General features: G+C 40.8%; 1 protein-coding gene across 12 annotated transcripts in view; it reads right to left on the minus strand.

Annotated features, from left to right (window-relative positions):
- The window catches only part of HECW2 (HECT, C2 and WW domain containing E3 ubiquitin protein ligase 2), a 448,428-nt gene that overhangs the window by 149,222 nt on the left and 281,716 nt on the right, over window positions 1-17,490 (minus strand). For all 12 annotated transcript variants that reach the window (XM_084998042.1, XM_021074544.2, XM_021074543.2 and 9 more), the window contains one exon: window positions 8,189-8,296. In XM_084998042.1, coding sequence (XP_084854168.1) covers window positions 8,189-8,296 — 108 coding nt within the window. The remainder of the gene's footprint in view (window positions 1-8,188; window positions 8,297-17,490) is intronic.

Here is a 17,490-nt window from a genome sequence, read left to right on the forward strand (position 1 = left end):
AAGCAAAAGATTTTTACCATATACCTGTGGAATACCTGCCCAGCACTAGGCCAGACAGTGCAAGGGAATCACAGAAAGGTTTCTGGTCTACCCGGTGATTTACAGTGTAGTTGTGAAGATGACAAAATACAGAAGACAAGAATGAAAAGGCAAGCGCCAGGCAGATGTGTGGAGATGGTGGAGAAGATTAGTGAGGGCAGAGATGAGTCAGAAAGACCTCACAGAACAGAGTTCCCCTCGTGGCTCAGCGGTAACGAACCCGACTGGTATCCATGAGGATGCAGGTTTGATCCCCGGCCTTGCTCAGTGGGTTAAGGTTCCAGCGTTGCCATGAGCTGCGGTGTAGGTTGCAGACACAGCTTGGATCTGGCATTGCTGTGGCTGTGGTGTAGGCCAGCAGCTGCACCTCTGATTTGACCACTAGCCTGGGAACTTCCATATGCCACAGGTGTGGCCCTAAAAAGCAAAACCAGAACCAAAAACAAAATAAAAGAAAGGCCTCACAGAACAAATAGGTCAGGGCTCAAACCTTCAGCTGAGAAAAATGAGGTTAGAGAGTTAGGTGTGAGGAGTGGCAAGAGCCAGGAAGCAGGAACAAGCCTGCTGGCCTGAGGACCTGCAAGTGGACCTCAGCAGGAATTCCAGCTTTATTATGACTCCACTGCCCTGGGAAGCCCGCATAAGTGACCTGACTGAGCACTACTCCTCAAACGGTAATAAATGTATAGACCTGAGCAAACCCACCCTCTCATTTGCTTTCCTCCAAGGCCAGCTTCATGTCTTCTGCAACAAAGCTAAGCAACATGCACAGAGCCTATCAAAGTAAAACAAGCTCAGTGATGCACAAGGACTGAATTGTGAGGGCATGAGCTCATTAGTATTACATTCTAAATGCCGGGAACAGCACTCTGAATTTATCTGCAGCGGTAACTCGTAGATCCAATCAGGGGCTCCTGAATGAGCAGCTGGGTTTTCAATAAGGAGAAGTGCATTCTTACATCTTCCCTGAACTCCCCCTCAAGTCAGCAGGCCACCTCCTCTTTTCTAAGGTTCTAATTGTCAGTTAGGTAAGAGACTAGGAAACAGACACTAAAGGGGCTGCTTATTTTTACCTGTAGGATGTTGATAGCCAGCTTTGCTAGCTGACCCATTTTGACTGTTCTTTTACTTTTTGCTAAAACAAACATCTCCAACCCCTGTGATAAATTATAATCTCTGAAACAATAATGCAAACTTATTCTGAATTGTGCGCAGCAGATTTTGAGGCTATGACCACCAAAACCCGCAGAGCTGACAGGTCACATTGCCTTAAGATTCGGTGTAAAGCCAAGGGGACTTACACAGATCACCAGTAACAAAACCAAATATAAAGGCGGGTCACCAGAGAGAAAAACCCAGGACCGGACAAAACTAGGTGTTGGCACCTGGAGTGAATCAGCCGGCTCAATCAGCAGGGCAGTGAAGATTTCCGTCCCCTAAATTGTAGGAATGTTTCATGCTGAGGGGGAGGGCCCATCTTTACATATTATTTAGTGTTTTAGGAGGTCCCTCAAGATTTTTTTAAATGGTGTAACTAAGCAACATCCCCGCTGAGGAAGAGAGAAGAAAGAGCAGCATTTTGCTTCATGTCCCTGAACATTTCAGTTATGAGAAGAGGTAACTGGGAAGAATGCGCAAAAGGGCAGTTGGTGTTCAGGCTTCTATTCTAGCTACAATTTTAACCTCTAACTGCAAGAGGAAAACAGAAAGCTATTCCGGAGAAAACGATACAAGAACAGGTGAAAGCAAACACAAGCCCGATGACAGAGCATCAGATAAGGGAGGGGCCCCATGGCCACAGGGCCAGCCATGCTCACAGACAGGAGGGATGGAGGATACAGATGAAGGAACGTGCTACCTGAGAATGATTTCTTCACAGCCCGATGTGGCAGTAAACATCTCCTCCTGCTCGCCTCAAAATAATGGAGGGGGAAAAAGACATATATTTATATATGCATATTGTGCATGCATATATAGGCATAGATATATGGCCATTCCTTTGGATTATAAAAAGCAAGAATATTTTCTCCCAAAAAATCTACTTATAAAAGGATGTTACCGCAGAGGCAGAACCAGCAGTGGGTGAGGCCGCCCACACTCACCTATAAGGGCCTACAGTCGCCTAGGCCACCTCTCACCTAAGAAGGAAATGGCAACTTTCTCTCTCTCAGGTCCCTTCTGAATAGATGAAGCCAGTCATGAACCATGGAAATATATTTTGGCCCTTTTAAATCATCTCCTGGACACTTTTGTTTCTAAAGTTATGAAAATAAAGATTTAGCAGACTCTATTTAAGTGTGGGAAGACATCAAAGCCCTCCTATTTTAAAAATTTTAACTTGCTAACTTTCATAAATATAAATGAAGACATCCCTCAGAGTAAAAACATGCCAGCTCCACGTCCACCACAGATGGGACGGTGATCCTTGCCCAAAGATGGTACTTTGTACGTACTGGGGGATGGGGTTTGGAAGGTAGAAAGAACTTAAACCTGGAGTTCCTGGCAAGTCTCAGCAGAAATGAATCTGACCAGCAACCATGAGGACGCAGACTCGATCCCTGGCCTCACTCAGTGGGTTAAGGATCTGGCGTTGCCATGAGTTGTGGTGTAGGTGACAGACACAGCTCAGATCTGGTTGCTGTGGCTGTGGCTGTGGCTGGCAGTTACAGCTCTGATTCGACCCCTGGACTGGGAACCTCCATATGCTGCGGGTGTGGCCAAAAAAAAAAAAAAAAAAGAACTTAAATCTGTCCTGAAGTAAGGGAGCTTCTGTAATTGTGTCGTTCTGACACTGAAAATTTTTTTTTTCCATTTTATGGCCACATCTGAGACATATGGAATTTCCCAGGCCAGGGATCGAATCCAAGCCACAGCTGCCACCTACACTGCAGCTGTGGCAATGCCAGATCCTTTGGCCCACCATGCTGGGCGAGGGATTGAACCCAAACCTCTGCACCAACCCGAGCCACTGCAGTCAGATTCTCAACCCACTATGCCACAGCAGGAAGTCCTGACATTGCATTTTAAAGAAATTATTCTAACATCTGTTTAAAGGAAGAATATATTCCTGGGTTTGTATATGAATAAAATACTTCTAGAAAGATCACATGAAACTAGTAAAAGTGGTTCCCTTTAGGGAGGAGAAATTAGTGACTGGGGCATGAAGCTGGGGAGATATTACTTTCATTTTTTTGTGTCTTTTTAATTTTATGCTCTTTTCATCTGTTATCTATTCAAAAAATATTCTTCCAAAGCAATTTCAAATCACCTACATTAACTCTAGGCATTGGGATAAGATTCTATTTCAAGCTCTCTCTGAAAAATGGTTCTACAGGCCACTCCCTGCAAGAGATGGTTTTGTTTCCAAGGCTGGTATCTTTGAAGCAACGTCCATCACCTTTAATAGCTATGAGATTCACTTAGGGGGTTATTAATAGCTTGTTCCTATTTAGAAAATACGGATTTTCCTCTTTTGGAAGTTGACTGTTTTGAACTATAAAAATGGATGGAATGGAACTCTCCTTCTTCTTGTAATCATTTCTATCTCACTAAAATTGAAAATTTTTTAAAAAATAAAGCTAACTGCAATTTACTCAAAAACATGATTTTAACCACTGCTTCTGTGCTTTTATTATATTCTTAATCTTATGATTCCTGATAGGCTCTTTAATTCAGAGGCCACAAGTTGGGAAAGGATAAACACATTCTAATTCTTATGTTTTTAAAGAAATTTATCCACATTTTCGGTGACATGCTCATTTGTTATATGTCACCACAAGTTGTCTTCTCTTTCATATGAGCCAATATAGCCTGAAAGGGCCATGCCCTCCTCTGCTAAAACAATCAGAAAAAAATCCTGCAAATCAAAGACAGACGATGTCAGTGTAATGTGGCAGAACCTAATAGGAGTAGAGAAGTAATTGGACCTAAAGCATAAAGTATGCTGGTAGAGAATGAAAAGTACCAAATCTCTGTCTAAGGGGCAAAAAGGCCTTTCTGATGTTGATGGGAAGGGGCTTAGGAATGGAGAAAGTTAGAGCAGGGGCTCTGACTGGACAAATGAGAGGCTCCGGCTAGCCCTTTCTCCCCGCACAACAAAAAGCCACCCACCAAGGTTCTGTTTTGGCAAGGCACCACATCTTTAAAAGCATGCTAACCTGACCACTAACTCAGAGATGAGGCTCTCACAGAAGCCGTGTGCATTTCTAATGCATGGTTTCCTAATTCTGACCACCTCCCAGGGCTGAGACAGGTAAGCTATGGGAAAGTACTATATAATCCAGACAAATAGCAATGTTCTGTTACTATCCCTAAGGATCACAAAGCAGTTCCGTACACAGCAATGAGGTTGACTATTTCTAAGCTCATTCATTGATCCAGGATTTAATGAGTTCTTTGATAGTACCCACCCCAAAGTTGGTACTTGATATTTCGTGATGGCTGAGGACACAGATGGACCGATGAATAGAAGGAATGAAGAGAGAAAACAAAAAGCAGGAGTGAATGAATGAATGAATCAATGACCATAGCCTCTGAAAGACCAATTAGAATAAAACAGATTATCAGAGCACGCTAAGACAACCTTTGAAACCTCTTACATTTAAAAACTTAGGAACATACACTGCACAGATGACCATTCATTTTCTGTGAGCATAAGCTCATTTGAGGAATTCTGACGGTCCTATGACAAGTAAGTGCAGATGAAGCTGATCCTCCTCTTCAATGTCTAAGAAGGTCATTAACCCCAAATTAAACCTGTCTTTGCCCTTCAAATTCATTTCAGTAGGCCTTGTAATAATGTAAGTCTGGGCCACTTGCTTTCTCTGAAGGTTTATCCAACTAAACCAAAGCCATCTTCACATTCAGAAATGAGACAGTGCTCAAATTCAGGTCTGCCCATGAACTCAGGTCAATTTTCAGATAATTTTACTTTGTTTGGACTTCTGATTAACTAAAGAAAATTTTCTTTGTGAAGATGAAGGCAATGGTTTTTAAATGTCATAAGAGTTCAAGATCAGAGGCTGAAAATACAGAAGCTGGAATTCCTGTTGCGGCCCCGTGGAAACAATTCCAACTAGTATTCATGAGGATAGAGGTTCTGACTGGTATCCATAAGGATGCTTGTTCGAGCCCTGGCCTCCCTCAGTGGCTCGAGGATCTGGTGTTGCCACGAGCTGTGGTGTAGGTCACAGACACAGCTTAGATCCCATATGGCTGTGGCTGTGGCGAGGGTCAGCAGCTGCAGCTCCAATTTGACCCCTAGCCTGCGAACCTCCATATGCTGCAAATGCAGCCCTAAAAAATCAAAATAAAATAAAATAAAATAAATTTTAACAAGGAAGAAGAAGAAAAGAAAAGAAAATATAGAAGGTATTTAACCACCTCCCCCAATTTTTTTTTTTTTAAGTTCCACACCATCAGCTCCAGAGATTCAAACAAAACTTCATTAAGCTGGGAAGTCCCCTTAGGTCTGCTCTATCCAGACACAGTATTAAAAAATTGATGTCTAAAAGATGTGCCATGCCTTTAAGCAATGAGGTAACTACCACCTGAGGTTTTTACACCGAATGGATTTTGAAAAGACAGAGATGTGTACTAGGGGAGGCCCCATTCTGATGAATGAAGATAAACTTATTCTAAAGCCAAACCTTCCTATAATTCCTATTCACTCTCTTGCATTTTAACTTATACAGCTTTTCTTAGTCCTTAAAAAATGCATTACTGGAGTTCCCGTCGTGGCGCAATGGTTAACGAATCCAACTAGGAGCCATGAGGTTGCGGGTTCGATCCCTGGCCTTGCTCAGTGGGTTAAGGATCCGACGTTACCGTGAGCTGTGGCGTAGGTTGCAGACGCAGCTCGGATCCCATGTTGCTGTGGCTCTGGCGTAGGCCAACAGCTGCAGCTCCAATTCGACCCCTATCCTGGGAAGCTCCATATGCCATGGGAGTGGCCCTAGAAAAGGCAAAAAGACCAAAAAAAAAAAAAAAAAAAATTACTGAATATTTCCACTTTTATAATCATGATACACAATAGCTCCAATTTTTCGTGTGAAGAATTAAGGTGGAAATGCTAAATTAGAGGAGAAAAGCAAAAGCATTCCTGATCCCTAGCTTCAGTGTAAGGTCCATATCTATTAAATACTAAGAATGAGATGTAAAGAAAAACATTTGTCGAGACAGAGATGCTTACTAAATCTGAATCAGTAAGGACATTATGAATCTCCAATTTTTTTTTTTTGCACATAATATTTCAAATTACAGCAGTGTGTGGTCTTCTTCACAGGTGCTCACATGAAACCCCATAATGTGAATCTGCTCATTCCATCATTCCATCAAGAGGCATCCAGTGCTAGCAGTCTTCGGCATTTTAGAGTGAACAGAAAGGTTGTTTTACCTTTTTCCATGAAGCTCAGTTGGCAATATGTCTCAACTAGTTCAGCCTCTTAAGCCCTGAGATTTTTTCAGAGGAAGAATCATACTGAAAGTAAGCCCAGCTATTTCCTATTCCATTTTTACAGGATTCTTTTATTATTATTTTTCTCATTACTTAGTAATGGCATCTGGACCAGTGTTGGGAAATAAAGAGAAGTAGAAATAGGCAATAAACACAAATCACCCATAATCTCACCTCCCAGAAACAACCCTTGTTCACATTTTGGCAAATCTCCTTGCAGATTTTTTCCTTTATGCTACAGTAGCTAGAATTATGCTCTGTGTATCTGCTTTCTACCCCCCCTCACTTACTGTTATATCATGAGCATTTTCCTATAGAAACTACAATCCATGTAGGGCTTAAAGAGAGAACTAGCCAAAACTTGAACTATGAAAAAAAGAGTCTTTAGGGAGCTGAAGTGGAATTAGAGAAAGTTATGAAATGCTAACCTACCAGTAAGGATGCTCAAAGAAATTAGCTGGTGTCTTTAATGGCAATTCAAAATAATAGATGTTAATCTTTTTAAATGATTAATCTAAACGATTAATTTTATGTTATAGAAGTTTTACATGCTTCAGAAAAGATATGCTCATAGCAGGTTTCTATTCAATCAAACCTTACCTTATATTTTATGGTTTAATAACTACCATTCTTAAGTACCAGTATCCACACATTCTCTGTCTTACATTAAATCCCTTGCATATAGAAAACTTAATTCTCACTCAGAGCTAAACAGCTCGGAAATATTAAAGAGCTCATTTTTTTCTACATTAAAGAAAAATAAATTCTAGGAGTTCCCCTCATGGCTCAGTGGGTAATGAACCTGATTAGTATCCATGAGGACTCAGGTTCGATCCTTGGCCTTGCTCAGTAAGTTAAGGATCTGGCGTTGCCATGAGCTGTGATGTAGGTTGCAGACAAGGCTCAGATCCTGTGTAGCTTTGGCTGTGGTGTAGGCTGGCAGCTACTGCTCTGATTCAACCTCTAGCCTGGGATCCTCCATATGCTGCAAGTGCAGCCCTAAATAGGCAAAAGACAAATTAAAACAAAACAAAACAAAATAAAATAAAATAAAATAAAATAAAATAAAATAAAATAAAATAAAATAAAATAAAATAAATTCTATAAATATGGAAGTTAACATGGACCAAGCAGTAAATCAACTACATATAAAATACTATATATACGCATTTGTATTTACAAATAAATACAACATCAGATCTACAGGGTAATCGCTATCTGCAGCCAGTTTCTAATTCCTAGTAAACTGACCTCTGTGGCATCGTGCCCCAGACTATCTCATCTATACCAAGACCCAAATGCAAAAGTTATTCTGCTTCTAGGAAAAGAAACAGTGACGTATTCAAAAGGCAAATAAAATTCTTAAAATAACTGAAATCTTGAATTATTCCTTTTGTTTCCTGAAATTAATATAATAAATATTAATTACAAATGTAGATACAAAGCTACATAAAATGCATAAAGTATTAAAATCACCATATATAATTTATACACCATACATTAATCACGATTATGTTATATGTACACACAAACACTCTTCCAAAACAATATATTTTCCAGTTTTGGGCTACATGGCATACCTTTATAAATCAGGGCCAAAAACCTTTACAAGAAAATTCAGAAACATCTCCACCAATTTCTGCCTATTTCTGCAATGTTCAATAACAAACCTATACTTCACACTTAGTTACTTACGCTCCATGAAATAGGGCCCAGGCTCAATTCTCCATACAATTTGTCCTTTTTGTGTTCCAGTCACACCCCTGTTTTTAGAATCCCAGAAGTTGGCTGGAGAATTCTCATCTGGAAAAACCAAAGAAACACTTTTTAGCCTAATTATAACCTCTTTGTCTTTTCTTAGTTCAAAGAACTAATACAAGTTCTAACATAAATAGAGAAGAAGGTAAAGGGGAAACATTAATGAACGCGATTGTTGATGAGTCCTTTCCAGCAGATTATTAGCCTGAATTTCTATACTTGCATTGATATGGGAGAACTGGGGAGGAGGGTGGGAATGTGGAAAGAAAATGGCACATCCAGGCTTGGCCAGCTTAGTCATTGCTGCCAAAAGACAAAACCGCAAAGAACAAAGGGTGCAGCTGTTCATCAACCAGCAATGAGATGATATATAAAAAAAGAGGTTGGGTGAGCTCCTGTCTATAAAATCCTTTATAAGAAGGAAGGGAAGGGGTTCCCGCTGTGGCTCAGTGGTAAGGAACCTGACAAGTATCCATGAGGATATGGGTTTTATCCCTGGCCTCGCTCAGTGGGTTAAGGATCCAGTGTTGCTCTGAGTCATGGTGTAGGTCACAGATGATGCTTGAATCCCATGTTACTGTGGCTGTGGAGTAGGCTGGCAGCTGTAGCTCCGATTCAACCCCTAGCCTGGGAATTTCCATATGCCATGGATGCCGCCCTAAAAAGTAAAAAAAAAAAAAAAAAAAAAAAAAAAACAACAACAAAACGGAAGAGCAAAGCTGGTAAAATACATCAGCATCAAGATAGGATGAAAAAAAAAGGCCATTAAGCTATGAAACTGCATCAAGAAACAGCACAGGTTTGCTATGGACAGTGTTTGGGAGACACCTATGAAGTCAGCAGGTTTTCTAGGACCATTGTTAAGGCAGTAAATCTTGAGGCAATACAAGAAAAGGAAAGGGGAAGGATAGGAAGGACAGATCCAAAGAACAGTCCTGAAACATTCTCCAGGCCCTCTAATATAATAGTACATAGGAAATGGTAATATTTGCAGGGCACATGGAAGAGAAACACACAACTTAAGATGACAGCAGGGGTGCTCTAGCTGCCCCAGGCTCTGCCCCACCACCCTGAAGGTGGAAGGGATTCATATTCTTTAACTTGCTTACATCACACTAGTTTGAAGCTCTGTCCTAAGGCCCTGCAGTAGGAAATGAAACTAAAAACATGAAAAAAGACCATTAAGAGTTTTATAGGTACATTAAAATGTGTACAGTGACATTGCTGTACTGTACCTCATTTGCTTCCCCATAATCCATGTCCCAAGAGGAGAGATTATGGGTACACTTTGACTGAGAGCTGGAATTAAGGAGAGTGAAGTAAGAGATACAGTCTTAAACAGGAAAGATGGAGAAAAGGTCACCAGCCCAAGGGAATAGTCCTGAGAAGAAAAACCTCACTTCTTAGGAGCATAAAAGAAATAGAAAGTAGGTCCGGTGAGGGGTCAGATAACCCAGCCCCGAGGGATTTCTGTCTGTGGTTATCCTTGGGGCCACTGGTTTCATCACACTGAGAAGCCAAAACTCTGGGAGGAAAGGTCCTTTCACACTATCTGTAATCAGCACAGTGTAAGTCAAGGATTCTCTATTGTGAGAACGGCCAAGAAGCAGCCACCATTGTTGTAAGAATGGAAAGGCACATCCCACGCAGCAGGTCCCCCCCTCTTGGAAGTCAAACAACACAAGGCACACCACTCCATTTCATCTCAGAAACATAACTACGATGCTGGTTACGATACCCAGGCAAGCACCTAAAACTGGATTTGAAAGATGTCGCACGGCTCCTCGGGGCAGATCCTGCTCAATGCCTGTCCCCTGAACTTCTTCCTTGTTAACTGAACCCCAATTTTGTCCAAGGTAACAATGTCCCCAGTTAAAACTACTCACCTCCCCAGAATCCCCTGCAGCTAAGTGTGGCATGCAGCCAGTGAGATGTAGGAGAAATTCTATTGGCTGGGGCTTCTTGGAAAGCCATCATTTTTCTGATTGATAAAAGGACAGACTCAGTAATGCTTCTGTTCTGCCCCCTCCCCTCTCCTTAGATGAGAGCCACATGCTAAGGATGGCCGAGAAAGAAGCTGGAAGCATCTATGATGATTCTTCAAGCCCTGAATGACCTTCAGACTTCTCACTACCCAAGTAAAAAATAAATTTCTATTTACTTAAACCCCTGTGGCTGGATTTTGTTACTTGCAGCTGAACACAATTCCTAATACCAACACCTACCATCCTAAAAATCACTCAGTGATTTAGAAGCATCAGGCTTAACTTGACCCAGAATCTCTGAGAGGGCATCATTGCTCCAAGTTAGACAACAAAGGTAGTGTCTTACTTCCTAGAACATATTTTAATGAGCGGAGCTGCTTAGATAGTGACTCTCATGTTTTCACAAATAAATGTATTATATTAGCTTTTGGTCACTTGGAAGGCATAGAAAGATGGAGCCTGCAGGAAAAGGCATAGGAGTAGAAGGTATCCAGCTCTTGAAAATGCTTTTTTCAAAAGCATGGCTATGTTCACTGCAGTGCTATTCACAATAGCTAAGATATAGAAACAAGAAATGTTAACTGACAGGTGAATGGATAAAGAAGATGTGGCAAATATATACCATGGAATACTTCTCAGCCATAAAGGGAAAATAATGTCATTTGCAGCAACATGAGCGCAACCAGAGATTCTCATACTAAGTGAAATAAGTCAGAAAGAGAAAGACAAATAGCATATGGTATCACTTACATGTGGAATCTAAAATATGGCACAAATGATCCTATCTATAAAACAAAAATAGATCATGAACATGGAGATCAGACTTGTGGTTGCCAAGGGGGGAGGGGGGAGGGAGGTAATGGGGTGGATGGGGAGGTTGGAGTTGGTAGATGCAAACTATTACATTTGGAATGGATAAGCAACAAGGTCCTACTGTATACCACAGGTAACTATGTCCAATCTCTTGGGTTAGAACATGATGGAAGATAGTATGAAAAAAATGTATAAATATGTATGGCTGGGTCACTGCTGCACAGCAGAAATTGAAGGAACAGTGTAAATCAACTATACTTTGATAAACATTTTAAATAAAATAAAATAAAATACAAAAAAAAAACCACACCCATGGCTATGCACATTGGAAACTCTGAAAATACAGTTATGTTAGTTTCTTACTGAGGCCTCAAGAAAGATGAAGCAGCATCAGATTTTGTTTTAAGGAGCACGCGTTAGGATCAAAATGAGAGAAAGCAACAGTAATAAAATTGTACTTATGAAGGTGTGACCTCATTGTAAGAGCATTTTCGCTTCTGGTGTCTTCTACCCAAGCCATCAGTTAAGCCAATCCAAGTACATTCTGACATAACCACCTTGGGAAGATGGAGCCCCGAGGAGTAGAAATAGAAATGGGAGCGGGTGGTGGGTGGTAAAGGAATGGGAGAATTACTGTAGGAGGACTGAGCTCCACACACAAGAGATGCCTGAGGCTTGGCACAACCCCTTACGTGTTTCTTGGAGGAGAAGCTTGACAAAGAACCAGTGCCAGTATCTCCTGTTCCAAGAGGGGCCTCTAATAACTTTTTGTTTAGCAGTCACTTTCACTTCAAGATTGAAATACAGCACTGCACAAATATCCTCCCTTGGTCCAAGAAGTCAGAAATAAGGGAGAACAAGGGATGGATGCTTCCTCCCCAGACCCTTTACCAAGAAAGAGACATACAGTTAAGTGTTCAAGTCACCTACCAGCTCATGTGGGCTGGGAAAAAACATATATCTCTGACTTTCCCTTCACTAGTTCATAGGCAATGTAGACAACTCCATTTGGTTAAATTTTTGATATTTAAGGAAATAAAGGCTAGCCCCTTGGAGCAAAATGTTGATATGGAACTCGAATGTCCCATATAGGATGAGAAATGAGTCTGAATTGGATGAGCAGACCCAGAGCAGAAGCTAAATGTGTCTGTTCTGATTTAAAAAAAAAAAAAAAAAAAGAAAGAAAGAAAGAAAAAAGAAACAAAACAAAAAAGTCCAGATGCCACACAGCAAGAAATAATCTTGTAAACTTTCATGGGGAAAGTCTCATTCCCCACCAAGCATTGCATCTGTCATATAGAAGTTACCCAAGTTGATTAATATTCTGGTGATTCTAAGTGGAAATTTTTCTCTGATGAGATTATGTTTCTGGTAATTCACCCTCCCTGACAGATACTGGTACTCCTGCCATTGAGTGGCAGCTACTCTAACTGAAAACATAAAATCCCTAGAAATAAACCAGAGGAAGCCCACAGAGTTCAAATCATTTTGCTATGGCCATCACAACCTCCACCACTGCACCATCCTACCAATGTGAGCTGGCAGAGCTCTGGCCAGCCAGGGTGGTGCCATACTAAAGAATGTCTGCAATGACTTGTCCCTACTCTGTTTAACTGGCCCCTCGGACTAAAATTTTCTTCTTTAAGTAGGTTAACACCTTCATTGAGGTTGCAGTGCATTCTAGTCTAACCCAAGAATACCTTCTCAGTGACAGCATTTCTCTGCTCAGATCAATTTTCATGGATATCTGAGGACAGAATACTGTTACCAGATTGTATAAGTTGTTTTTCTTTACCCTCATTTAACATCTATATTACTAATCCATTTCAAAGGCAATAGTTTGCATCTATTAACCCCAAGCTCCCAATTCACCCCACTCCCTCCCCTTCCCCCTTGGGAACCACAAGTCTGTTCTCCAAGTTCACGATTTTCTTTTCTGTGGAAAGGTTCATTTGTGCCATATATTAGCAATGAGATCCTGCTGTGTAGCACTGGGAACTACATCTAGTCACTTATGATGGAGCATGATAATGTGAGAAGAGAGAATGTATACATCCGTGTGTAACTGGGCCACCATGCTGTACAGCAGAAAAAAAAATTGTATTGGGGAAATAACAATTTAAAAAAATCTATATTAGGTGATTGGGCTTTTTTTAAACGCCCTCCCCCATGGGAAAAATAGCCAAGTATAAAATAGTACACCAAAGGAAAAGTTCTAAATTCTCCATAGGTATAATGTAGACATAAACCTATTTCTTCCTTTAAGTGAATAAAGGTTCTGACAGATCAAAGAAATGTCATTGGTCTTTAAAGCCAATTATCAATTGTTTCATTTATACTCGGTCACTTCCCTTTTCCATTTCTCTTAGGAACTATTCGAATCTGTCCACAGTCCTCACATCCCCTAATTTCCACCCTCTGACTTGGGGCAGGGTGCCGTGCCATCCTAAGGCATCTAAAACATGGAGGGCATCAGGCCCATCTCCTGGTTTCTCCATCTCCCTACTGCCATCTTTCTGTATCCATACCTAGTTCTTACCTTCTTGCCCCTGGTTCTATCCCCCATTATGGTGGTGCCCTTGACTCAGTCCCTTCCGTCATCACCCTCTCTCACCGTGACCTTTAGCTTCTTCCTCTCAACCTAGAAACATGTCAGCTTCCATGAGGCATGTTTCCCTGCTTTTGCTCTTTGACCATTGCCTCTCTTGCCCCCTCTCCCATCCCCATTCTTACTTCCCTTCCTACTAGGATTGAAGTGTCTGTTTCCCATTTACAATAGTTTGTAGTATAGGTGTGTATATTCTAGATAGTTAGGTAACTTTCTAGCTGGAATATAATTACAAAAGAAACACTGGAGATGTTTAATTCATGTACCTAAATACCTTTTCTAAATCTCATTTTTGTGTGGTAGCATTTATATAAAGCTTGTTCACTCATGTCTCATATATGCTTTGTTCTCTTACTAATCTGGTTGGCAGTACATTTTCTCTAAATAGAAAAGCAACACACACACCAAAAAAGCCCTAACATCCTTCTAATATAATTTTCACACCTATCTATTTGTGAATATTGTGGGAATGTGATCAAGAAAACTTTTGAAAATCTTTACTCTTGCCTTATTTTAGCAATCCATAACACTTTTCCAAAATGATTTCATTTAGTGTTTTTTAAAATTACAGCTGACCCTTGAACAAAGGCATTGCCCCTCTCTGCAGTCAAAAATCCATGTATGACTTACAGGCAGCCATCTGTATATATGATTTTGTTCCTCCTTATCTGCAGGTGGTTTCACATCCGCAGGTGGTTTCACATCTGCAGATTCAACCAACCATGGATCACTGAATACTCTAGTACGTACTACTGAAAAAAAATCCAAATTTAAGTGTACCTGAGCATTTCAAACCCATGTTGTTCAACTGTACTCTTTGGGGCTATTCCAGTTAATTCTGTTATTAATACTGGCATTGCTTCTTTAAGTATGCTTCTCCAAGGAAGAAACAAAGTATTTGGACCCAGGAATTAAGGAGTAGGGATATAAAATTACACCACACAGAATTAACTCTCATCTATATAACTTATATACTGTATAGAGTATAGTGGCTCAGAGAATTTCCTCAGATCTGGTTAATTAGGTGAGAACTAATCCCCTTTCCTTAGTGAGAACCACATGATTTTTACCTTGGGGGCCTTAAACAAAATCTCCATAAAAGCAGATTTACCAACATCTGCACCTTCAGTAGGTCACCTTCCCCTTTAGCTAACTGATCCTCCAGGGCAATGACTGCCCAACTCCATTGCCTACAGTGAATATCCTGGGGGCTTTTGGTTTTGATTTGGTAGGTTTGGGTAAGGAGGTAGGAATTTGAATTTTTTCTTTCTTTTTTCCTTTTTTTTTTTGTTTTTTTTGGCCACACTTGCAGCATATGGAAGTTCCTGGGTAAGGGATCAATCCGAGTCACAGCTGCAACCTACATCACAGCTGCCGCAATGCTGGATCCTTAACCCACTGTGCCACAGCAGGAACTCCAGGCATCTGCATTTTAACAAGCACCCCAATCTGATTCTGATATGGGTACTACAAACACCATACATGGAAAAATTCTGTTCCGTGGTAATTTCCAAGGAAACTGAGCAATCACAGCAACGGTGTGGACCGTGTACCTCTCTTTGACAACTGTCCCTCTTGTTTGTTAGCTTGTTCCTTCCTTCTTGCCTTCCTTCCTTCCTTCATTTGAATGGCATTTGTTGACTGCCTACTCCTTTTCCTGCCGTACACAATCGGCAGTGAAATAGAAGACTGGCACATAAGATACAAGGCAGTGTGTAAGACGTGCTGTGAGAGAGGTGTGCATACCTCTTAAAGGGTTGAAGGAGAACCGAGGAGCAAAGATTAGCATTCCCTGTGACTGTATATAATGAATAGGGCTCTGAATCTACCAAGCTGGCAGATGCCTACGGAATAGCCTTTGGGAGATATACATGTTTAAGCTGGTCATTAAGGTGTCCTATCCATTCCTTGGCTTCGCTACTCCGTAGACATACTGTTTTATCTCTCAGGGTTCATTTTGGGGTTCCATGAATGGTCATCAGAAGTAATAAACAAGTGGCATATTTAGAGCTGAATTCAATACCAAAAGTTACTGTTGCTGCCTGGGTCCCATGACATTATCCTTTTCTTCTTTAATTATAATTCTAATTATATTAACCTGCAATAGGAATTATATTAACCTACAATAAATGAGTTCTTTTTTAAATGCCACAAAAAACTAAAGTAACACAGGCATAAAGTCTTTAATGTGTCAAACACTTCCTTCCCCATGATATTTCATACACAGAGCTCAGTGTGAAAATAACCTTTTAAAGATTAATTTTTTTTCATACATGATTTTTGGATTCCAGAAAATGGCCCAGGAATAGGCTTTTTAAGATAATAAAAGAATATATAGGGGACACAACCAGACATATCAAACATATCCAAATATAATTTGGATTTGGAAATGTTTCTATGTCCATATTAACATTTTCAAAACCTCCCTACAGTATTGGAGATAAAACAGGAACAAAAAAAGTATTCAAAGTCCTCACCCGTCTATTGATCAACCCAGGGGAGTTGAAAAAAGATGAGAAATTTTGTGAGAAAGATGCCATGTGACAGATTGTGCCAGAGATGAAAAATGATGCTTACAAATTTACTTTTGCTTTAAAGTAATTCCTCCCTACATTTTCTCGAAAAAAATGGCATAAACATCGAAATTGATTTTAAATTGCTTTTTGGATACAAATTGGATATAAGTACATCCTGAGATTGGATCATAAAGGGGCCTGGCTTTATTCTGGTTACACTCAGAAATTAGATGCCTTATCGAGGATTTGGGATTTGGAGAGAAATCCTAAGCTATAATTTGAATCAAAATGATCATTCCAGACCTGAGCAAAAAAACACACCTTCATCGGGGCTGCTTAACTGCTAAAACTTTGCGAGTTTACCAGCATGTGCTAGGCAAATGATAGCATTCTGCTGCAATGCAAGAGGAAAACTTTGATGAGGGCTGAGATCTAAACTACACCTCAGGGGAGGGGTGACTCTTTACCACTGTTTGTACCAAACGGAGCACCAATCTTATTACGTGCTAATGAGAATTTACTAGCAAACTTCCTGATGAATTCACACACTTGCCATTCCTTTTAAACCCAATGGCCCTAGGTGTGCTAGTACACTGACACTCTCTCCGGGTAGAAAAAAGAGCGGGAGTGTGAGACACATTTAGAGAGTGAAATGATGATACCATGCCAGCCACTGAGAGTGCCTTTGGAACCACTGAATGGCATTATTCTTATAGATACCAGGAGGTTTGCTGATTATAATGTGCCAGAAATGGAAAAAAAGACACCGGCACATGACAGGACAGAAAAGGAACAGAGGCTGAGAAGAGTCGATGCAGGTCAATGAGGTCTGGCGTTGGGGATGTTTGCACTGAAGGCCGTGGGCCTCACCGCCCAGAAGGGAGCACTGGTGCGGGGAGTGGAGTGGGGCACACACACTGATTCAATGCTAGTCATCCCCCAGTCTGAGAGAGGTGTGTTACTGTTGTCTCCTCTACAAGGAGGCTCACAAGGGGTGGTGGAGCCCAACTGGAAGAATGTTATATACTTCAGTAGATCAAACTTGTAGCCAGGTGCTAACCACACCTCTGAGGGGTCTCCAGAAGCTTCACACCTCCAGACATGCTGGGCAGAGGCAGTGCTCTGCTAAGAAACTTCCTGAATAAAATACCTAATCCTAAACTAGTCAATTAAATACTTTTTTTTTTTTTTTTTTTTTTTTTGCCTTTTTAGGGCCACACACAAAGCATATGGAGGTTCCCAGGCTACAGCTGTCAGCCTACACCACAGCCACAGCAACTCGGGATCTGAACTGAATCTGCAACCTACACCACAACT

Source organism: Sus scrofa, chromosome 15 (genome assembly GCF_054392235.1).
Source record: "Sus scrofa isolate SSC_HxYL_T2T_F1_AM1 chromosome 15, Sscrofa_HxYL_maternal_Yorkshire_Landrace_v2.0, whole genome shotgun sequence".
NCBI lineage: Eukaryota > Metazoa > Chordata > Mammalia > Artiodactyla > Suidae > Sus > Sus scrofa.